We start from the raw sequence: 25,225 nt of genomic DNA, 5'->3' as shown, positions 1-25,225 counted from the left end.
CTAATGTAAATGATGAGTTAATGGGTGCAGCACACCAACATGGCACATGTATACATATGTAACAAACCTGCACGTGGTGCACATGTACTCTAGAACTTAAAGTATAATAATATAATAATAATAATAATAAAGATTAAAAATAAAAGCAGTAAATACTAACCGGGAGGGAGGGGTGACCTAGGAGTAAGCATGAAGTGACAATATTCAGAACTGGAAGAAATTTTAGGTATCATCATGGCCAGCCTCTTTATTTTACAGATCATGCTAATTTTCTGCTACTTACTATGTGGCCTTGAAAAATCGTCTCATGAGCAGGCCAGGTGAAAACACAGAAAGAGCTGCGGGGAAAATAAACCAGGCCGTAGGCCAATTTTCTGCTGCAGTAAGTAGCTACAGTAAGCAGCAGAAAACTAGGCCTACAATCTGGTTTATTTTCCCACAGCTCTTTCTATGCTTTCATCTAGCCTGCTCCAAATGTTTTCTTTTCAATATGGGGGATCAAATAAAAATACAGACTTGGGGTGAAGATCTAGAACAAAAGAAAAACAAGAAGGCAACTAATTGTACATACCAATAATTTTTCTTAAAGTAAATTAAAATCAGAATATTAATATTCCTATCAGAACATCCCCCCCAAATTTGAAAGTCTCCCAAGCACCAGAGTTTCTTAGTAGAGACAGACTTTTCTTAGTGATAGTTAGTGGCATGAAAACAAATCCTAAACTTTAAACAGATGAGAATTTTGGGGCTAATGACAGGTAATATTAACAGTGTCACAAGATCAGGTTCTGATTTCGTAAAGATTGAAAGAGCATAACTTCAAGGAGCTCTTGATACAGTACAGCCAAATCAGAGTCCTCCTGCAGAGGGCATAGGATGACCAGGCGGTGAGGAGAGCCCACATTGCAATGCAGTGTGTAATCCTGGGAGAGACCCTCTTTAATCCTGCTCTGTTAGAAAACTGGAGAATGCCATGGCACTTTGAGCAGAAGGAAAGATTTTCTCCACACAGGAAACTTTATAGCTCTTTCTACAGTCTCGGCACTGCAAGCTGGTTTAAAGAATGTTAAGCTTTTTCTAAATAAATTGTAAATGGAGGTTGAGGAAAGGCTATTGGGAATGCATTTTCTCTGAGTTATGATGAACAGAACAAATCAGGAAAAGAATCGTTACAAAGTACTTTGAGCCGCTCAATCTTTGAGAATTTGCTCTGATGACATTATAGGGTGAAGAAAGGCAGTTAAGCTAATTTTTGTTTGGAAAAAAAAATGTGTTTATGCTGTTTATCTTAAATGCGAGATATTATGCTTTATGGATTTTTGAAAAAAAAATTAAGAAGGAGCTGTGCCCATGGAAGAGAGAAGGAGGTAAGCAGATGCAGCGGGTGGAGTGCGCATGTTGAGGAACGTAGCTCCAGGCAAGAGAGAGGAAATGGAGGCAAAGGACACCTGGGCTTTGGAAATGGACCTGCAGCTTCACATGGGCGGATCAAAGGCTGACCACAGGTTACATAGCCCAAGAATCTGGGACAGAGATGGAAATGCTGCCTTAGGAACGAGAGGTGATTCTGAATTGAGTCCCCTGGAGAAATACACATACCATATATCTCCAGCGTGAGTGTTCATGCGCTGGAATCCATGGCATGCATGAAGGTAGATGACAGGTGAGAAGTCATAGTTCTGAATGCTTCAGTACCTCATTCCCCACATAGGGAAAAGGCCACGGAGCCATATGTTAAGACCTTCTGCAAACAGGCAGTCTTCTTCCAAGTAGGCCTGAGTGCATACTCATGAAGCATATACTAAGCACTGGCGAACAGAGGAAGGACATCACATCAGTGTGTGTCCTTGCCTCTATTCCTCCTTCTCCCTCTCAGCCTCCCCTAGCACCGGTACTATTGCCAGGAGACTGAAGTCTAGGAGACAGAAGAGGAGGCCACCAGGAATGGAGAATATAGGCTGCAGAGCCAGTGAGAACAGATTCATTTTTTCTGTTGTCACACTTGTGAGTAATTTGACTTGGGCAAAGAGTTTTTGTCTTCTTATATGCAAGATGGGACTCACACATTCGCCTTTTCATTGAATTCAAATTTGCTGAAGGCATATTATATGCCAGGGCCTGTAATAGGTTCTAGGAATTGAGGGGTGAACAAAACAAACATGGTCCCTGCCCTTGTGCTGCTTACAGATAGGAATCAAATAACCAGAAAAATCACTGTATAATTACATAACTGTGTGACAGAAAGCAAAGAATGCTATTAGCATTTAATAGGTGAGCCTCATCTGGTGGGAAGGGAAGGAAGGTTGTTAGGTAAGCCTTTTTTTTTTTTTTTTTAAACGGAGTCTTGCTCTGTCGCCAGGCTGGAGTGCAGTGGCGCAATCTTGGCTCACTACAACCTCCATCTCCTGGGTTCAAGTGATTCTCCTGTCTCAGCCTCCTGAGTAGCTGGGACTACAGGCGCCCGCCACCACGCCTGGCTAATTTGTGTATTTTTAGTAGAGATGGGGTTTCACCATGTTGGCCAGGATGATCTCAATCGCTTGACCTCGTGATCCACCTGCCTCGGCCTCCCAAAGTGCTGGGATTACAGGTGTGAGGCACCGCGTCCGGCCCAGGTATGACTTCTCAGTTAAAACTGGTACGGCAGGCTGAGGATTGGAGACACAGAGATCTCTCGGAGCAGGATCAGTCCTTAAGAGCAACAAGCAGCCTGATGTGCAAGAGCACCCTGCCGCCTTGAGAGAGGCCTGCAGGGAGGAGGCCAGTCCAGCCACACAGTGGGGACACTGGATCCCCAGACTAGGGAGCTGTGTTCGGAGTTATTGACCTTTCTTCCATCTGTTGCCTCTTCATTGTTCTGTGGACAATGCTTAGTGAAGAACTTTGAAGAGATTGCATTGACTGACAAATTTAAGTTGCAGCCATGTTTGTGATTTCTGTTCTTCATCGGTGTGATTTTCAAACCTTTCTGTGTTTATTGTCCTTAATACAAATCAGAGAATCGTGGAGTGCTAGCACTGGGAAAGACAGAAATGAGCTCACCTTAGCTCTTTATTTTACACAAGTGGGAACTAAGGCCCAGAGAGACTCAATGCCTTGCCCAGTGTTCAATGGCTGTTAGGGAATACAGATGATTTAGAACTGCTAGGCCTCCAGCCTCCTTTCTACTTTCTAATTTACTATTTGCTTTCTCTTAAAGTACCTGATAGAGTCAGGAAATGGGGAATTTAAACAAATATGAAGTCAACCTATTGGAAACTACTTCCCATAAAAATCTATCAGAAATGAAGCAACTCTGGCAATAGAGGGTATGCCAGAAGCAAAATGAAGCAGGCATATATCGCTCCACAACACTGAAAGTTAAATATTATAAACATTATACTTATTTTTTTCTTTTTTTCTTTTTTTTTTTTTTGGTTGAGATGGAGTCTCGCTCTGTCGCCCAGGGTGGAGTGCAGTGGCCAGATCTCAGCTCACTGCAAGCTCCGCCTCCCGGGTTTACGCCATTCTCCTGCCTCAGCCTCCCAAGTGGCTGGGACTACAGGCGCCCGCCACCTCGCCCGGCTAGTTTTTTGTATTTTTTTAGTAGAGACGGGGTTTCACCGTGTTAGCCAGTATGGTCTCGATCTCCTGACCTCGTGATCCGCCCGTCTCGGCCTCCCAAAGTGCTAGGATTACAGGCTTGAGCCACCGCGCCCGGCCACTTATTTTTTTCTTAATTAAATACAGCATCAGCTAATTTTTGGCACTTTCCCTATTCTCCTTATGTCTTTATCTTCGGATGGCATAAGAACCCCTGAGCTAATATAATTCAGGGAAAAAGGCGAGCGGTCGGGTTCTCAGCCCCTGTTGAGGGAGAAGCATTCAAAGGTAGCTGACTAAGCCAGCAGCTCTGCTCACCTTCCTCCACACACAAACGCATGCACATACACAGGCATGCATACACACACATACTCCAGGCAAGCTCAGCATGGGAAACTCCCCCAGGCTGCCATGATGCCTCAGAAGCACTGTGCAAACAGCTTTGCAACCCTCATCCACTCTCAGTCTTGAGCAATACTGTCTCCAGGTGGTGTCTTACTTCCCTGTTCAACCTCACTCCTCAGGTCCAGTGCAGCTTATTCATTTCATTGTGTTGGCTTATTATCTCTAAAACATAAGCATTGTCTGCAGGGCATTCTACTCCTATCTCAAAATTATCTTCACTGACGCATTACCACCCGCATACAAAAAGCAATTTACTACCCTAAGAGGTAAGAAGAGCCCAGATACTTGACTCCCTAATAATCTTCTTTCCTTTCTGGGCATGGGGGCTGGAGAGAAAAGAAAGGTAATGTTGATAGTCTCTAGAAAATCTAGAGTTGCTAAAACCAAAACAAAAGAAACTAAAAACTAAAAAAGACATCGGTTAAATTTGTCCTCATACGGTCCTGTTACCTAAGTACAATTCGGTTTAGACAAGTGTCCCATCCACCTGTTGTTAGATGGTGACTGCTATGGTCTGAATGTTTGTGTCACCCAAAATTCATCTGTTGAAATCTTAGCCCCGTAATAAGTGATGGTGTTAAGAGAAGAGACCTTTGGGAGGTGGTTATGTCATGGGGGGTGGCCCAAGGGAGCTTGTTTGCCCCTTTCATCATGTGAGGCCACAGCAAGAAGGCAACGTCTACGAGGAGTGGGCCCCTCACCAGACACCAAATCTGCTGGCACCTTTATCTTGAATTTCTCAGCTTCCAGAACTGTGAGAAATAAATTTCAGTTGTTTATAAGGCACCCAGTTAACAGCATTTTTGTTACAGCAGTCCGAACAGATGGAGACACTAACTCTTCTCCTGGTGCTTTTAGCTTCTAATTCCTCCTGGTCTCCTTCTCCGGCCTCTTCTGCCCGTGGGCATCATAATCGTAGATGTGTGATCTACATAATTGTAGATGCTCCTGTCCTTGGCCCTCTTCTTGGATGACACCAGCACTTATGCAACTTGAATGTCCATGCAAGTAACATGGAATCTCACTAAAATATATATTCTAGCTCAGTAAGTGGGGCCTGAGGCTCTACATTTACAACCAATTCCCAGGCGACACCAAGGCTGCTGGTCCTATGACCATCCTGGGTAATAAATGCTTACATTTTTCTCTGAGAAAGTTTACCTCGTCTTCATTTTTAAATATATTTGTATGTATTTCGGGGCTGGGCGCTGTGGCTCACACCTGTAATCTCAGCACTTTGGGAGGCCAAGGCGGGCAGATCATGAGGTCACAAGATCGAGACCAGCCTGACCAACATGGTGAAACCCCGTCTCTACTAAAAATACAAAAATTAGCTGGGCGTGGTGGCACACATCTGTAATCCCAGCTACTCGGGAGGCTGAGGCAGGAGAATTGCTTGAACCCGGGAGGCGGAGCTTGCAGTGAGCCGAGATCTGGCCACTGTACTCCAGCCTGAGCGACAGAGCGAGACTCTGTCTCAAAATAAATAAATAAATAAATAAATATAAAAATAAAAAATAAAATAAAGTAAAATAAAATAAAATAAAATAAAATAAATAAAATAAAATAAAATGCAAGATTAGCTGGGCGTGGTGGTTCATGCCTGTAATTCCAGCTACTCAAGAGGCTGATGAAGGAGAATTGCTTGAACCTGAGAGGCGGAGGTTGTAGTGAGCTGAGATCATGCCATTGCACTCCAGCCTGGTCAACAAGAGTGAAACTCAAATATATATATATGCATTTGGGTGGTGTTGGGGTGGGGGAGTTCTCCTACATTTTAAACTATTGTCTCTGTGCAGATAGTTTCTATATGTCTGCCTCCAGCTTTGTTTCTTCGTCAAACTTCAGACATGCAAATTCAAACCCTTTCTGGAGATCTCAGTGCAGATCCTACCAGGATCTCAACAGGACAAGTATAAAACTTTACTCATCATCTTGTAAATATCTCCTTTCCTAGTGGATCCCATGTCCACTAAAGATATCACGAAGTGATAGAATTTCAGAGTTGATGAGGACAGAGGAAGTCTTCCTCCATTTACAGTTGATGAGGACAGAGGGCTTCCTCCATTTATGGATAAGGAAGCAGAAAATGAGAGCAGTTACATGGCCTTTCCCAGATTACACCATGAGTAGATGGCAGAGCTAGAATCAGAAGTAGGCTATGCCGGATATTTCCCCACTAGAGCAGATTGAATCTTCCTCATTACCTCACTCGAAACTCGTGACTATTCTCCCTTCATCCCCATAGGTAGTTGGACAACAATTATATCAATATTACCCCTAAAAGTGTCTCTTGAATATATTCAGCAATTTCCATTTCTCTGTCCCTGTTAGTTCATCCCTATCCACTCTTGAGTTAATATTAGAATAATTTTTAAGCCAGTCTCCTCATATCCCCTTCTTCCTTCTCAATCCTGCACAGAAGTCTCTGGGTTTATCTTCTAAAAGAGATATCACTTCTATTTGCTGATTTTCTCCAACCTCATCTCCCATCACATTTACCCATTCGTCTTGAAATTTGAGGCACACCAGATTATGAAAAGTTCATCACACTTTTCCATCTTTGCTGTTTATTTTTTGTAGTCTCCATAACTGATGAAATATTTTTTTAAATGTTGTGAGCTAACTCAAAGGCTACTTCCTCTGTGAAGTGTTTTCTTTTTTCCAGTAAAAGTTAAAACAGTTAAAAAAAAGTTACTCTTGGCCGGGCGCAGTGGCTCATGCCTGTAATCCCAGCACTTTGGGAGGATGAGGTGGGCGGATCACAAGGTCAGGAGTTCGAGACCAGTCTAGCCAACATAGTGAAACCCTGTGTCTACTAAGAATACCAAAAACTAGCTGGGTGTGGTGGTGTGTACCTGTACCAGCTACTTGGGAGGCTGAAGCAGGAGAATGGCATCGTGAACCTGGGAGGTGGAGGTTGCAGTGAGCCGAGAGTGCGCCACTGCACTCCAGCCTAGGCGACAGTGCGAGACTCCATCTCAAAAAAATAATAATAATAAATAAAAAGTAAATAAAAAATAAAAGTTACTGTCATCCCAGAATACTGTTTGACTAAATATCTGGGCACCCTATGGCTCAGTCAAGCTGACATACAAAGCTAATTGTCACAGTATATATGTATATGTGTGTATATATAGTCATACAAAATGTATACATAATGTTTAGATTATAATACATATAATAGCAACCAAATAAAACCTTTCTTCTAGGTCTGGCACAGTGGCTCATGCCTGTAATCCCAGCACTTTGGGGGGCTGAAGTAAGAAGATTGCTTGAGCCCAGCAATTTGAGACCAGACTGGGCAACATAGCAAGACTCCATTTCTACAAAAAATAAAAAAATTAGCCAAGTGTGGTGGCACACAACTGTAGTCCCAGCTACTTTGGGAGGCTGAGGCAGGAGGATTTGATTGAGCCTAGGAGTTTGATGCTGCAGTAAGCTGTGATCACACCACTGAACTCCAGTGTGGATGACAGCGTGAGATTCTGTCTTGATATGGTTTGGCTCTGTGTCACCATCCAAATCTCATCTCGAATTGTAATCCCCACGTGTCAAGGGAGGGACTTGGTGGGAAGTGATTGGATCATGAGAGCGGTTTCCCCCATGCTATTCTTGTGATAGTGAGGGAGTTGTCATGAGATCTGATGGTTTAAAAGTGGCACTTCTCCCTTTGCACTTTCTGTCTCTCTCTCCCTCTCTCTCCTGCCACCTTGTAAAGACTGTGCCTGCTTCCCCTTTACCTTTCACCATGATTTTAAGTTTCCTGAGGCCGTGTGGAACTGTGAGTCAATTAAACCTCTTTTGTTTATAAATTTCCTAGTCTCAGGTAGTATCTTTATACTAGTGTGAAAATGGACTAATGCAGAGAATTGGTACTGGGAGTGGGGCACTGCTAGAAAGATAACCTGAAAATGTGGAAGCAATTTTGGAGCTGGGTAATGAGCAGAACAGTTTGGAGGGCTCAGAAGAAGACAGGAAGGTGTGGGAAACTTTGGAACTTCCTAGAGACTTTTTGAATGGTTTTGACCAAAATGCTGTTAGTGATATGGACAATGAAGTCCAGGCTGAGGTGATCTCAGATGGAGATGAGGAACTTACTGGAAACTGGAGTAAAGGTCACATATGCTATGCTTTAGCAGACAGACTAGTGGCATTTTGCCCCTGCTCTAGAGATCTGTGGAACTTTGAACTTAAAAAAACATAATTTAGCATATCTGCTTAGAAGAAATTTCTAAGCAGCAAAGCATTCAAGAGATAACCTGGCTTTTCCTGAAACTATTGTCATATACATTCATAAAGAGATGGTTTGGCTGGGCGCAGTGGCTCACACCTGTAATCCCAGCACTTTGGGAGGTCAAGGTGTGTGGATCACAAGGTCAGGAGTTTGAGACCATCCTGGCCAATATGGTGAAACCCCGTCTCTACTAAAAATACAAAAAAAATTAGCTGGGCATGGTGGCACATGCCTGTAATCCCAGCTCTCGGGAGGTCAAGGCAGGAGAATTGCTCAAATCCGGGAGGCAGAGGTTGCAGTGAGCCAAGATCACGCCACTGCACTCCAGCATGGGTGACAGAGTGAGACTCCATCTCAAAAAAAAAAAAAAAAAAAAGAGAAGGTTTGAAATTGAAACTTATTTTTTAAAGGGAAGCAGAGCATACAGGAAAATTTGTAGCCTGACCATGTGGTAGAAAAGAAAAACCCATTTTCTGGGGAGGAATTCAAGCTGCAGAAATTCACATCAGTAACAAGAAGCCAAATGTTAACAGCCAAGAGAATGGGGAAAAAGTCTCCAGGCCAGTCCATGTCAGAGATCTTCATGGCAGCCCCTCCCATCACAGGCTTGGAGGCCTAGGAGGGAAAAATAGTTTTGTGGGCTGGGTCCAGAGCCTGGCTACTTTGTGCAACCCCAGGTCTTGGTGCCTTGCATCCCAGCCACTGCAGCTCCAGCTGTGGCTAAAAGAGGCCAAAGTATAGCTCAGGCTGTAGCTTCAAAAGGTGTAAGCCCCAAGTCTTAGTGACTTCCATGTGGTGTTGGGCCTGTGGGTGCACAAAAGACAAGAATTGGGCTTTGGGAGCCTCTGCCTAGATTTCAGAGGATGTATGAAAAGGCCTGGATGTCCCAGCAGAAGTCTGCTGCAGTATCAGAGCCCTCATGGAGAACTTCTCCTAGGCAATGCAGCCAGGAAATGTGTGGTTGGAGCCCTCTCAGAGTCTCCACTGGGCCACTGCGTAAGTGGAGCTGTGAGAAGAGGGCCACTGTCCTCCAGTCCCCAGGGTGGTAGATACACCAACAGCTTGCACTGTGTGCTTGGAAAAGTTGCAGGCACTCAATACCAAAACATGAAAGTAGCTGTGAAGGCTGTACCCTACAGAACCTCAGAGTTGGGGCTCCCCAAGGCCTTGAGAGATTACTCCTTGCATCAGCATGCCCTGGAAGTAAGACATGGAGTCAAAGAAGATTATTTTGGAGCTTTAAGATTTAATGAGTGCCCTGCTGGGTTTTGGACTTGCATGGGGCCTCTGGCCCCTTTGCTTTGGCCAATTTCTCCCATTTGGAATAGTAATATTTACCCAATGTCTGTACCCCCATTGTATCTTGGAGGTATCAAACTTTTTTTTCATTTTACAGGCTCATAGGCAGAAGGGACTTGCCTTGTCTCAGACAAGACTTTGGACTTGGACTTCTGAGTTAATGCTGGAATGAGTTAAGACTTTGGGGGACTGTTGGGGAGGCATGATTGGTTTTGAAATGTGAAAAGGACATGAGATTTGGGAGGGGCCAAGTGTGGAATAATATGGTTTGGCTTTATGTCCCCACCCAAATCTCATATCAAATTGTAATCCCCATGGATCAAGGGAGGCACTGATGGGAGGTGATTGGATCATGGGGGCAGTTTCCCCATGCTGTTCTTGTGAGAGTGAAGGAGTTGTTATGATATCTGATGGCTTAAAAGTGGTACTTCTCCCTTTGCTCTTTCTCTGTCTCTCCTGCCTCCTTGTAAAGAAAGTGCCTACTTCCCCTTTGCCTTTTGCCATGATTGTAAGTTTCCTCAGGCCCTACCAGCCATGTGGAACTGTGTCAGTTAAATCTCTTTTGTTTATAAATTACTCAGTCTCAGACAGTATCTTTAGAGCAGTGTGAAAGCAGACTAATACCTGTCTCAAAAGCAAAATAAACCCTTTTTTCTTATTGAATACCACCAGATTCTCCAATTTGACTCTCAAGTAAACCACTCAAATTGCTATATTGCTATTGCAATATGACCTTATCTCTCTTGCCAGGACCTCTGACACCAAATAAATTTAGAAGATTTAGAGAAAACATAGTGGATAAACTCTTTACAGTGTCCTGTCTAAGCAAATACTCCTGGAGGGTTTGCATCTACCATGTGGTAAATGGAGCTTCCAATGGAAGACTGGGCAAGTTCTTGGAAACCTGTTTTATGGGAACCAATTTGTTTTTATTTAACCATCATAATACACCATAAGTGACTTGTCTTGATAATTTCCTCTTTTTTCTAAAAAAAAAAATAGTGTATCTATTTAAGGTGTGAAACATGGTATTTTGATATACAGAGTACAAGTATTACTTATAGGTAAGCAAATGAACATATATATCACCTTCCAGAGTTACCTTTGTGTGTGTGTGTGTGTGTGTGTGTGTGTGTGTGGTCAGATCACCTAAAATCTACCCCCTTAGCAAATTTTCAACATGTAATGCAATATTATTAACTATAGTCCTCCTGCAGGGCATTAGATCTCTAGGCTTATTCATCCTACATAACTGCAAGTTCGTACCCTTTGCCCTATGGCTCCCTATCCTCCCACCCCTTCAGCCCTGGTAACCACTGTTCTACTCTCTGTTCCTATGTATTTGACTTAAAAATTCCACATGTAAGTGAGACCATGCAGTATTTTTTTTTCTGTGTCTGGCTTATTTCACTTAGCATAATGTTCTCCAGGGTTATCCATGTTGTCACAAATGGCAGTATCTCATTTTTTAAGGCCGAATAATGTGTATATATATATGTGTGTGTGTGTGTGTGTGTGTGTGTGTGTGTGTGTGTGTGTGTGTGTATACACACAATTTCTTTATTCATCCATCCACTAATGGTCATTGAGGTTGAATCTTGGCTATTGCGAATAATTCTTCAATGAACATGGAGTGCAGATATCTCTACAAGATGCTGATTCCATTTCCTTTGGGTATCTATTCAGCACAGGGACTGCTGGGTTGTATGATAGTTTTAGTTTTTTGAGAAACTGCTCCAGTGTTTTCCACAATAGCTATACTGATTTACATTCCCACCAACAGTATACAAAGGTTCCCTTTTCTCCAGATCCTTGCCAACACTTGCTATCTCTTATCTTTTTGATAATAGCTGGTGTAACCTAACAGGTGTGAGGTGGTGTCATTGTGGCTTTGATGTGCATTTCCCTGCTGATCAGTGATGTTGAGCACTTTTTCATATACCTGTTGGCTGTTTTTATGTCTTCTTTGGAAAAATATCTATTCATATCCTTTGCCCTTTTTAAAAAATTTTTCTTGGCAGTAGTGCGATCTCGGCTCACTGCAACCTCTACCTCCCAGATTCAAGCAATTCTCCTGCCTCAGCCTCCCAAGTAGCTGGCATTACAGGCATGTGCCACCACACCCAGCTAATGTTTAGTGTTTTTAGTAGAGATGGGGTTTCATGGTGTTAGCCAGGATGGTCTCAGTCTCCTGACCTTGTGATCCTCCCGCCTCAGCCTCCCAAAGTGCTGGGATTATAGGCGTGAGCCACCGTGCCCAGCCTCTTTGACCATTTTTAATTGGATTATTTGTTTTCTGTTAAGTTCTGTGAGTTCCTTATATAGTTTGGATATTAAACCCTTACCAGATAATGGTTTGCAAATATTTTCTCCCAATCTATAGTCCACCTTTTCATTTTGGTGATTGTTTCCTTTGTTGTGCAGGAGCTTTTGGGTTTGATGTAGTCCCACTTGTTCATTTTTGCTTTTGTTGCCTGAGCTTTTGGTGTGATATCTAGTTTTCACACTCCTGCTTATCAGAAAGAATGATGATCCCTAGATAAAACAGAGGAAACATATAACAACAAAAAAAGAGGTGAGGTTGGTAAATTTGTCTTTGTATATATAATCATGATCTTAATTACTAGCTTTAGTTTGGGTCTTTGTCTTTTTGGTTAGAGCCTTTTTTTTTTTTTTTGAGACGCTTCTAGAAATATTCATTTAACTTTACAAGAGTACTTGACAATGGATTATTTTTGTTTAATGTCCTGAATTTTAAAAATACATATCTCTAGGTTATAAAGCTGTATTACATTTGGAGGACGATATGTAAAAGAAAGCACCATTAGATCCAATGGTTATTCCTCACCACTATTTGGGAAATAGACTAAACCAAGTTTGTGTCTATTCATAGAAGGACATCTTACCTATGAATTTAATTTTAATTTGGGAAGAATTAAGGGTAATTCAATTCAGATTTTAAACATTTGTTTATATTTAAAATATCTTCTTCCTGCATTATATTAGATCTGAGAAGATTGGTGAAGTGAGTACTTGGAAGGGGTTACTAACTCGCAGTCAGGGAAAGGCCTATATATTACAAATCTGTTGCTTAAAAACAGAAAGCTGGACTCTGGAGGCCTCCCAGGCTTCTCAGACCTCTCTCACTGAAGCCTGATGTGGGTTATGTGGCCCAGATTACTACTCTTCATTTCTGCACGGCCTGCCCATACTTCCTTTGCCTTTACTCCAAGGCCATCTTTTAAGAGAGGCCTTCTCAAGCTACCTGTATAAAATCACAAACACTTCCTATCCTTTGCTGCTTTTATTTTTCGCCTTAATTCTTATCACAATTGAAGACACCAATTTTTTGCTTCTTTGTTTATCATCTGTCTTCCTCTTTAGGATACGAACTCCACGTGGGCAGGGATTTGGTTTTTGTGGTTCACTGCTGTATCTCCAGTGTCTACTACACAGTAGGCATTCAATAAATATGACTCAGTGAAAACCTGTTTACTCTTCAAAAGCCTAATTCACCTCCTCATCAGAATCTTCCTGGATTTACCCAGTTATCACCTGCTTATGCTTCTGTAGAACTCTGCCCTCAACAAAATTAACCTCAATTTTGACCTGACATTAAAGCCCACATCTTCCCTCTTTATTATTTCAGATGTTTTAGAGATAAGTATTTTAACAAAGTATGATCCTGCATATGCACTCTGAAACTCAATTACATACATACAAGTTATGGAAGATTTCCAGTAGAAAATGTGAAAAACTGGATTTTAATGAACTGTCAGTTCAATGATTCAGTAAGATGAAGTTCTAAAAAAACCAGCCAACCAAACCAGTTTAGTTTGAGCCTGATTCCTACCAATGAGCCAGGTTCCTAGTTTAAAGAGAGTTTTCAAACTATACTACAAGGTTACAGTAACCAAAACAGCATGGTACTGGTATCAAAACAGAGATATAGACAAAGGGAACAGAACAGAGGCCTCGGAAATAACACCACACATCTACAACCATCTGATCTTTGACAAACCTGACAAAAACAAGAAATGGGGAAAGGATTCCCTATTTAATAAATGGTGCTGGGAAAACTGGCCAGCCATATGTAGAAAGTTGAAACTGGATCCCTTCCTTACACCTTATACAAAAATTAATTCAAGTTGGATTAAAGACTTAAGTGTTAGACCTAAAACCATAAAAACTCTAGAAGAAAACCTAGGCAATACCATTCAGGACATAGGCATGGGCAAGGAATTCATGACTAAAATACCAAAAGCAATGGCAACAAAAGCCAAAATTGACAAACGGGATCTCATTAAACCAAAGAGCTTCTGCACAGCAAAAGAAACTACCATCAGAGTAAAGAGGCAAACTACAGAATGGGAGAAAATTTTTACAATCTACCCATCTGACAAAGGGCTAATATCCAGAATCTACAAAGAACTTAAACAAATTTACAAGAAAAAAGCAACCTCATCAAAAAGTGGGCAAAGGCTATGAACAGACACTTCTCAAAAGAAGATATTTATGTAGCCAACAGACACATGAAAAAATGTTCATTATCATTGGGCACCAGAGAAATGCAAAGCAAAACCACAATGAGATACCATCTCACACCAGTTAGAATGGCAATCATTAAAAAGTCAGGAAACAACAGATGCTGGAGAGGATGTGGAGAAATAGGAACACTTTTACACTGTTGGTGGGAGTGTAAACTAGTTCAACCATTGTGGAAGACAGTGTGGTGATTCCTCAATGGTCTAGAACTAGAAATACCATTTGACCCAGCAATCCCATTATTGGGTATATACCCAAAGGATTATAAATCATGCTACTATAAAGACACATGCACACGTATGTTTACTGTGGCACTATTCACAATAGCAAAGACTTGGAACCAACCCAAATGTCCATCAATGATAGACTAGATTAAGGAAATGTGGCACATATACACCATGGAATACTATACAGCCATAAAAAAGGATGAGTTCATGTCCTTTGCTGGAACATGGGTGAAGGTGGAAATGATCATTCTCAGCAAACTATCACAAGGACAGAAAACCAAACACCACATGTTCTCACTCGTGGGTGGGAACTGAACAATGAGAACACTTGAACACAGGGTGGGGAACATCACACACTGGGGCCTGTTGTAGGGTGTGGGGCTGGGGGAGGGATAGCATTAGGAGAAATATCTAATGTAAATGACGAGTTAATGGGTGCAGCAAACCAACATGGCACATGTACACCTATGTAACATACTTGCACGTTGTGCACATGTACCCTAGAACTTAAGGTATAATTAAGAAAAAAAAAAAAAACGTTTTGTTATCAGTCCTGGCTGCCACATTTAAGATTGGTGTAGAGCGTGTTCAGGAGAGAGGAGACTGAAGACTGCACTATTTGCAAGAATCAGGAATATGTAGCCTGGGAAAGAGAAGACTAGGCGGCATCATAGATGTCCCCAAATACCTGAAGTGCTGTCCTATCGATGGGAAATTGTTTCTTCTATGTGGCCTTAAAGAAAGTTGAAATTACAAGGAAATCTACTTTGGCTCAATAAAAAGGAGACCTTTTTAGCTTGTCGAGGTGGGCTGGGATGGTGTGGCCCTCAAAGGGTTCAGATGTAGGCTGGCGTTGGTGGGTGATGTAGGAGCAGTTTGTGGCTGTGCCCAATGACTGTCACAGTGCTTTGTCTGGCGAGCCCCTCCCTTGGCTGAGTGAGTTGTTCCTGGTGTACATGCCACATTCCTCCCTGTCTCCCCGGCCTCCTTTTGTGTGGTGACTATTGCTGATTGTTTCTAGTTTGAAGTGCCTGTGACTTGCTTTATGCTTACAAATATTTTGTTACAAAGTATTCCAATTTATTTGATCTTCACACTTCCATCATTGCAGCAGACTTGTAAATATTGACTTTGCATACACGGAATTTGTATTGTCCACTTTCTTCACTTCCTTCAATCTGGACCATGTCGGACCCTCTATCACCTTGGACACAAACATATGGCAGATACAGGAGAGTGGTGGATATAGAACATATAGTCAAGTATAATGCTGGGAAAACAGGATTCCAACATACTGGATGATGATATTTGGATGGCTGAATCTGGTGCAGAGAAGAGCACTTCTTCCAAATCCATGTCATTCTCACAGGGAACACTGCAAAAATACTCTACAAAAAGGAAGCCCATCTGAAGGCCCACCTCTTGAATACATATTCTATTCTCCATGTTTTCATTCTTTTTCCTTGCTCCTGTACCAACCCCTTGCCCACCACCACAAAGAACAGATTATCTGTGACTAGTCACTGAGAGACCCACAGCATCATTTCCACCACCCTTTAAGGGATGTGGATAAGTGGTAAACACCTGGATTATCTTTGATTCGTATTGTCTACTTAGGATATCTATAACCTGCTTGGTTCATTTCCTGGCTCAAAGAAGGTGCTCAATAAAAATTTGTTACATGCACAAACTGCTGTCTTAGTTCGAGTTACCATCACCTCTGGCCTGGACTACTACATGCCCCTTAAGTAGTCTTTCTGGCCTCTAGTCTTGACCCTTTAGTCAGTTCTTCACATATCCAGTCAGAATTATCTTCCTAACATGCTAATCATTTAATTTCCACGCTTAAAATTCACCTGTGGCTCTCAGGATAAAGTCCAAACTCCTTACCATGGCAACCAAGGCCCCTTATGATCAGATGCCTACCTACCATCTCTCTTGGACCTCCCTGGCTCTTCACTGTCTGGCTATAGCTCCACCAGACAGCTCTTTTGGTTTATATCACCTTCTCCAGGATCTTCCAACACACTGGGCTGGGGTAAGCATCTCCTAATGTGTTTGTCTCCATGACACCCTATCCTTGCCCCTATAGCGGTTCTTAACATGTTGTACTGAAGTTGTCATCATTAAGACTGTAAACCAGCCGGGCGGGGTTGCTCACCCCTGTAATCCCAGCACTTTGGGAGGACGAGGTGGGTGGAACACGAGGTCAGGAGTTCGAGACCAGTCCGGCCAACATAGTGAAAGCCCGTCTCTACTAAAAAAAAAAAAAAAAAAAAAAAAAAAAAAAAAATTAGCCGGGCATGGTGGCAGACGCCTGTAATCCCAGCTACTCAGGACGCTGAGGCAGGAGAATCGCTTGAACCCAGGAGGCGGAGGTTGCAGTGAGCTGAGATCGGGCTATTGCACTCCAGCCTGGGCAACAATGAGAGACTCCATCTCAAAAAAAAAAGAGTGTAAACCTCCTTAGAGAACAAATATATGCTTCTCAGTCCAGTGTCCGCACAAAAACGGGCTCACTAAATGTCTGTGGAAAGCATAAACACATCCTGCATATTTATGCCCATTTTATAGGATTCCACTGATCTTTCCTAATAGACACAGCACACATATGTGGAGTGGGCGGTGGCTGAAGTTAACAGTAGTTCCTGTTTCTTGCTCCGCCATTAACAAAACATGATTTTAGAGGACAGGATGGATAATTAAAATTTTAAAAGTCCCCCAAATCAGGGCTTATTGGTATTTTGAATGACTTTGAGTTTCTCATTTCATCTTTGTTTTTATAACATACTATTATTCCCATATATATAAAGTGAGACTTTTTTTCAGAGCAAGACTCTTTCTCTCTCTATATATACATAGATGGGAAATTGTTTCTTCTATGTGGCCTTAAAGAAAGTTGAAATTACAAGGAAATTTACTTTGGCTCAATAAATACTACTTTGGCTAAATATATATAGAGAGAGTCTCCCTCTTGTCGCCCAGGTTGGAATGCAGTGGCGTGATCTTGGCTCACTCCAACCTCCCGCCTCCCAGGTTCAAGTGGTTCTCCTGCCTCAGCCTCCTGAGTAGCTGGGACTACAGGCGCCCGCCACCACGCCTGGCTATTTTTTTTACTTTTAGTAGAGACGGGATTTCGCCACGTTGGCCAGGCTGGTCTCGAACTCCTGACCTCAAGTCATCTGCCTACCTTGGTCTCCCAAAGTGCTTGGATTATAGGCGTGAGCCACCACACCTGGCCCCCATGTGTAATTTCTAAGTAAAGGTTTAACTTCTTATAAAAATATTCCTATAACAATGAGTTTATATACTTCCACATTAAAAAGTGGTTAAAATGCAGAAACTGGGCACTGTAAAGCTCATGCATCTCTCCCATGGAATACAGAAAAGTGCCTTGAGGTCTGAAACATCTAGGTTCAAATGCTGAGTCAGTTACTTAGGGGTTGTGATTTAGGAGCAGTTCCTTGGATGGCTGTGAATGTTAAAAGTGTGACAAGTACTCCACATTGCACTTGGCATGTGGTAGGGGCTGAAATGTTAGTTCTCTTCCTCTCACTTATGGTTTTTAGGGAAATCTGGGAATGCAGAGGTTCATTAAGATATCATTTCTTCTTTCGCTTTTGAAATAAAAGGCGTATTAGTTTCTTAATTCAGTTTTAATAAGCCACCTTTTGAGCAATAGATGACTCTTTAAGTATATATGAAAAATGTAATTATGTGTAGTGATATGTGCCCCTATTGTCTCCAGTATCTTTTAAAGGAAGTAAAATTGTATTTTAAAATATAAAGGATGTAAGAAACAAACTGACAACTGTAATGTCCCAATGAATCCTGAAAATTTATTATTTGGGAGAATATCCAATATTGATTCTTTGTTTTACAGCTCATAATGATCAGAAAATATACATTTAAAATGAAAGTCAAAGAAAAGAATAATTACATATAATACATATTACAGATTTATTTGTACATAAGCAAAGCAGTACTAAAAGCATATTTATGTGCTCACAATTAGTGAACATGGCAATTTTCTGTTTAAAGCTGCAGCAACTCAAATCCTCCCAGGGTCAATAAAGAAAAACATATTGAGAAATACATTTAGGGCTATCACCATGTCTGGCTGTAAATCTATTTTTTAATCTTTCCCCTCCCCCCTTATATATGTATATACTTTATTGCCTTTATATTTCTGCTGGTTTAATATAATTAGTATACTAAATAGTTTTCTGCATTTATTTGGTTTCTAAAAATATATAAAATGCATTGAAAAGAGCTCCTGCAGCTTTCAGGCAGTCACTGTCCTGGCATCGAAAGCTTATTCTGGAGATGTAAAGCAGCAATACTGAATAAATAGTGATTGTTTTGTCTTTTTGATACAGCTGATGGCCTTCACCCCAAACTTAAAAATACTGTAGCAAATAGTATAAACATGCAACTTAAAAACAGAACATAATATAAAAGTAACACTTATGAGCTAATTTTAACACAATATAAACCAATAAAGACAACTTTAGGTAGAAGAGGGATGTGAACACAGCACAGGTATATAAATTAAGGCCCAATTTATCAAAGGCAATGCACAACAGGAACTGTCCATCTGCCCACGCACTTTGCACGCCTGAAATCAAAAGTTTTTGTCTTTTCTGTGTTATTTCCTCAATCCATTACAGTTCTATCTTGGAAGATGTTCACAGAAATGGCTTCAAATGAACAGTTTGTTTCTCTAAAGACCATTTTGCTCTTATTCACAGAGAAAATTATCCTTTAATGCAAGTGTAAATTATACTTATGCTGTGCAAGCAAGTGCTTACATATTCTCGTTATATACTGCTATACTTCACATTTCACACCATAAATTATATTTTTTACTGTATTTATATAGTTTTTACTCTATCAGTCTTGCTGTAGCTCTTGTCTATGACTGATTTGAACTAAAGGAATTGATAGTTAGCTCATTGATGACTGGGAGAATTAAATAGGTAACTCCTATTAATACCAACTGAAGTCTCATATTATAAAAAAGTCCCTGTGCATCAAGATAAAAAAGAAAATAACAAATGGTATCAAACCAAAATATCTCAGAAGGACAACAAAAGGACTAGGGACACTATGTCCACAGGTGACACACTATGGGCCATTCTCTGAGGATGACAGACACTCAAAAGATCAAATATACCAGTGCTATCTATTCCAAATTATTTCTTGGCAAGATAAAAAGATCTTTAAATGTATTTAATACTTATAGAAAATCACAATAAAACAAGTTGCAATATGTTTTTATTTTAAAAAAAACACAAAAGATTGTAATCTAATTTAGTATTTAGAACCTGAATATTCCCCCCAGATGAAAATTTTATATTTGGTATTTTTGTATACCATTGCCCACTCCCCTCCGAAATGTGTCCAAGATGTGGCACTTACCTAAGTCATTTGTATTTGCAATAGATAAAAATGATCACAAATATACTAAAGTATCTTCAGATGTTCCTATGAAAACGAGTTTTTTTCCTCTGATTCTTAGAAAATATTCCTTAGATATGTGCTTCCAGAAGTAATATAACTAATTAAAAAGTACAGTTTCTCAATGTATTCATCATATTCACATTTCTATACTTTCCTCATCTAGGAAATTTTTAAAAATCTGTAATCAGGTCTATGAAGATTATTTGGCAGCTTGGAAATTCTGATGAAGTTGTCAGAGAGGTTAACTGTGACACTATGCTGGGAACCCAAGACTACTGCAAGTTGCTAGGATGCTGCTTGTCCTTCTTTAAAGTTATTAGGTTAATTCTGATAACAATTTATAATAAGTTGGATATTGACAGTGTTTTTCATGGTACGCTAAGGCATCTCTGAAACTTCTAATTGCAAAGTTTAATACTGCCTCCAGTTTAACATTTTGACTTAAATAAAATGTGATCAATTTATAAAATGTTTTTCTTTGTGAATAAGATCTTGATTTCTCTGAACAACAAAATGACTTTATACAGAATGACTTATTTAGAAATAAGGCATATATTGGGCATATGTAAATCACTACTGTCACAAAAGCTATAAATTATTTTTTAATCATTCTAATTTTAAATATAGGTAGATAGAAAATAATTATTATAAATTGTAAGCAAATGTGTACAGGTTGTGGTTATTTAGGTAAGAATCATTTACTTCAATTATTTGCAAAGTAACATAATGGCAAGATCAATTTGATAACTCCAAGAACCCAAAGAAAATCATATCTTCAGTTGAGGTCCGCCACTTAGCTGCACTAGAAAAGGCAACTCTGCATTATTACTTTCAGTTCTCTAGAAGCTTCTACACAGTCTCATAGCCATTCTTAAAATTTTTCATAGGAAACCTAAGTAGAGCAGCATTGTCAGCATTCACTAAACCAAAGTAAGTCAAATGTGTTAAAACATCCAAGGTTGCCTTCATGCATAAGATATATCTCTATTGTTACCATGGCATTACTATATTAATTCACTTTTATTTTGTTGCATGTAAATAATAGAGGATATAATTTCTTCAGAATTAAAACTACTTTAAATTTCAGATTAAAGTCTTAATTATACTGTACCAAATGTAACCAGAGGGAATGTAAAAATGGCTAAGTGGTGTCTGACTGAATCTGTCTAAATATTACTTGTAAATCTTAGTTAAGTCACTACTCATGAAAAAGGTGTTGACTCATTTTTGGTTTTACAAATAAAAAACATATGTACAAATGGAGATTAATGTCTTGTAAAAGTCAAGCCTAAAAATAAAAACATATGCTGAATTTGACTTTATTTCCTTGCTAAAAAGTACCGAGGGTTTAATCTCCTTTCCATCAAAGTGACTGGAAGAAAACACAATGGTCCGTAATACACAGAGTAAATGATGTGCAAGTAATACCTTACCCATGGTGTGTACACCAATAGATCATACACATGAAGCGGGTTATTTTAAAATACATTGCTTAAAGCAATGTTCCTGAAGTAGACCAACCCAGCCCTCAGATACCTATAACTTATATGTTAGATCAATTCTGAAGATCCGTGAGTGTAAATGATAAGACAGGGCAGAAACAAAACACATGATGTATCAGGAAACCCCATGCCTGTTTGGATACATACTTAACAATTACATTTTTGTTCAACAGTATCTGAAACACTGCAAATGTTTTAGACATACAATTTACCTCATGAAAAATATCTGTTATGCTATGTGGCCACAAATATATTTGGAAATATTGTAAAGGAAAGACTAAATTCCAGATTTAAAAAAAACCTGAATTCTTTCACCTAATTAAGCAGTGGCTAGGACAGTTTCACAAAATAAATGCAAGCGGCTTCCTCTGGAGTTAGTTTTGATGGTGGAGCACCCTAGGACACTTGTGTAGTGTAAATCAGCAATGCATGGATGGAGTCTGGCAACATGCACACAGTCATAATCACACAATATATAACGTAAGTCAGTCACAGGATAAGTCAATAAAAATATTAAAACATCAACATTCACACATTAATTGATTACATGAAATAAATTAAACTAAGCCAGTCACAAATTTCTCTTCACTCTTAAGTCACGGTTTATTTATGTAACACACTATATAATACTTTCCTAAAGCTCTCAAAATACTACAAATAAAAACGAAGGCTTTGCATTACAGCTGCTGGACAAAAATATCAACACTGTTGATGTGTGAAAACACAGTTTCTTTGTTCTTTAGCATCAGTGCACAGGGTATGGCTCCAAGTGGTATGCAATTTAGGAGAGAAAAAGCATACAGCGGCTTGTGGAATAGATCCTCTGTTCATCATTGGCACAAATCAAAAAGGAAGTTTGCTGTCCTTGGTACCTCTTTTGTGTCTCCCCCCTAAAGACAGATAATGTCATACATATATGCCTTCAGGATTAAAACCAGATGAGATAGGATTCTGCAGAATGCGGAGATTACTGGGGAGCTGCCGAGATGAACCAGGTCGCTTCAGGGACCCAGACTGGAATGGTGCCTCTAAACAGGAAACAAAGAAAGCCACCTGATGAACTAGTCAACTTGGAGTACTTAGCAATATAACAAATTAGACTGCTTCCTGCCCCGAAAGAGAAAACTGCACAGAGCAATAACTGCAATCCTCTGTGTGCCCTGGACTGGGGGAGAAGAGGCTAAAACCTTCTCAAGTCTCTTTGATAAACTAGTTTTTGGTGATTTGAACAGTGAATGATCTTTACAAAAGGCAAATATTTTGCTTCTTTTTTTGGTTGCTCACACCATATGCATACACAGGTTTGGAATTGTCTTTTAAATATCAGTACAAATAAATAATAGTTTTTAGAAGAAAAAGAAGGAAAAAGAGGCATAAGGAACAGAGACAAAATTCAAATTAACAGACTATGACTCATACACTTCAGAAAAAAATTTTAATAAAGGAGCAGTTTAAAACTAATGATATGACATTTGGTGATTACATGCTCACCTAAATAAATAAATAACCTAAATGTTACTGGTTTTCCTCTAGAAATGGGAAATAAGTTAAAAAAAAAAAAAAAAGAAAAGAATTTTTAAGTGTCCCACTTAAAAATTAGCTATGAATGTGAGGGTAATATTTTAACTGAATACAAGTAGTTTATTCAAAATTAAGCAGATGGTCAGGCATGCTGGTTCATGCCTGTCATTCCAGCACTTTGGGAAGCTGAGGCAGGCAGATTGCTTGAGCTCAGGAGGTCGAGACCAGTCTGGGCAACATGGTGAAACTTCATCTCTACAAAAAAATACAAAAAAAGAAAAGCAGCCAGGTGTGGTGGCATGCACCCGTAGCCCCAGCTACCCAGGAGGCTGAGGTAGGAGCATCACCTGAGCCCAGGAGGTCAAGGCTGCAGTAAGCTGTAGTTACACCACTGGCGTTCCAGCCTGGGTGACACAGGGGGACACTGTCTCAAAAAGCAAAAAACAAAAAAAGTTAAGCAGTGAGAATAAAGGGAAAATAAACCATATTTCTCAACATCTTACCTCTTTCAATGTCTGCATGTGAGGCCTCTATTTCAATGGGCTCCGCTGGCAAAACGGTAACTTTTGTCCCCGTCTGCTGGATAAACTGCTGGAGATTGACTTGCCGCAACTCCTTAGTCAACTGCTCCAGTTCCTGTTCTTTGTCCTAGATGGAAATTATTACTTTTTAAATTTGAGGATTCACTACTGGACAGTGCAAGACATCTTAGTGACAATCCTTCTACTACAGGGGTTAAATGTGGGGTGTCTGCTTTCATAAAAGGACATGTAACAAATCTGGTTTATATGGATACGATGGGCTAAAGAGGTCACTTCCACTCTGTGGTGTAGGCCGAGATATAAGCCAGAGAAAACAATAGTTTCATCAGTCTGTCCTCTTACATGCGATGCTTTACTCTGGAAAACCATTATGCACCCTTATGGAATAAGCATGTCTATAAACTTTCATTGAAAAACAAAAACTAAAACAAAAACGGGTTTCTCAGCCTGTAAACTCATTGGTGGAAAATAAAAAGAAAAAAACCCCACAGGTTTTTACCCATCTCTGTGTTATAGCAGTCTTGCTAAGTTGGTCACAAATTTACATATTAACCACTTCACATTAACATATGACTACAAAGTTAACTGAAATTTGGTCCATGGATTTAGAGTTCTTGTTTTTTGTAAGCTGTTTCAATTTTCATGTGATATATTATTGAGATTTATCTTACAGCATAAGGAAAGCAAGATTCCCACAAGATTCTCACGATGGAATTCTTAAATCCTTGACAAAGATTAGAGAACTACAGAGCCTTAAAGAAGGAGATCAAGTTTGGACAGCTGGAAAGCTGTATAAGCAAAGAGGGGCATCCTATTATTTAAACAGCTTTTTCTTTCTTTCCTTCCTCTACTGTATACAAGAAAAAGTGCCCTGGCTCTACCCAAGCTGGGTGGGTCTCAAAGATTTGGTAGGGGTTGGGAAGAGATTAGAAGTGAATGGTTGTTTTCTCCATTTATTTGAGTATAGGGGGTACTTGGGGACATATCAATATTTGATTATCAGACACTTTTCAGTGGGTTAGTGGGATTTACTAGTAATGACTGTGTTGTTAGTGTTTTCTGTAAGTGATATCAAAAGCAACACAACTTCCAATTATACCTTTTTTTAAATGTCAAAATGAATCTCAATAGTAAAATACTGACAAATTAGAGGCTGCCAACCTTCTACTGCATGAGAAATTCTTGATTTTCAAAATTTGGGTGGTAGTTTTATCTCTTACTACAGATAGTCACGAAGAAAGGAGACCACATCAGTTCTTCCTAAAACCTCAGCTTTCTCTGATTGTGAAACTAACTGTTGATATTCTAAAGCAGCTCTTCTCAAACCTCACTGTACACAGGCACTACTTGGGCATCTTGTTTCAAAGTAGATTCTGAATTTCTTACAAGTGTCCCCTGAAGCTGCCTGGCATGGACTACACTTTGAATAGTAAGCTCTAAACCAGCCCAGTCCAACAGAACCTCCCCCAATGGTGGAGATGTTCTGTGTCTGCACGGCCAGTACAACAGCCACATGTGCTACTGGGCACTTGAAATGCGACCATGTGTGACTAAAAACAGTTTAAAATATTTAATATTTTAATTGCCTTATTATTTAATCTTAATTTAAATTTAAATAGCCATATTGTAATCAATTGTGTCTTTCTCATCTCATCTGATAGACACTGTTTGATACATCTTTGCAACTTTCACAACATAATCACAAGGTCTTTTCAAGAATGGGTATATCCAGGAAAAGTAAGTTGAGTGATTAGGGTTTAAGTGGCAAAATATAAATCTTCCTGTACGTGAACTAGAAAGGGGGAAAATCAGACAGAAATCTTTGTGCCTCTCTCAGGAAAGCAAAGGAGGGTACTGTGGAGAGGGGAGAAGAGAGAAGGGCTGTTTATGTGTCAGGAAGGA

The 25,225-nt window shown here is 40.1% G+C and overlaps 1 protein-coding gene across 2 annotated transcripts in view; it reads right to left on the bottom strand.

The window, feature by feature from the left end:
- Nucleotides 1–18,114: 18,114 nt before the first annotated feature.
- The window catches only part of RASSF8 (Ras association domain family member 8), a 115,216-nt gene continuing 108,105 nt past the window's right edge, over nucleotides 18,115–25,225 (bottom strand). Inside the window, exons 4-5 of one of the 2 annotated variants that reach the window (XM_028828915.2) lie at nucleotides 23,285–23,429; nucleotides 18,115–22,288 (exon numbers count right to left, since the gene is read on the bottom strand). In XM_028828915.2, the coding sequence (XP_028684748.1) occupies nucleotides 22,167–22,288; nucleotides 23,285–23,429 (267 nt within the window). In that variant the 3' untranslated portion in view covers nucleotides 18,115–22,166. 2 annotated transcript variants of the gene reach the window in all.

The sequence above is a fragment of the Macaca mulatta genome, chromosome 11, assembly GCF_049350105.2.
Source record: "Macaca mulatta isolate MMU2019108-1 chromosome 11, T2T-MMU8v2.0, whole genome shotgun sequence".
NCBI classification, from domain to species: Eukaryota; Metazoa; Chordata; class Mammalia; order Primates; family Cercopithecidae; genus Macaca; species Macaca mulatta.
This window is presented reverse-complemented; position numbering and strand designations above follow the sequence as displayed.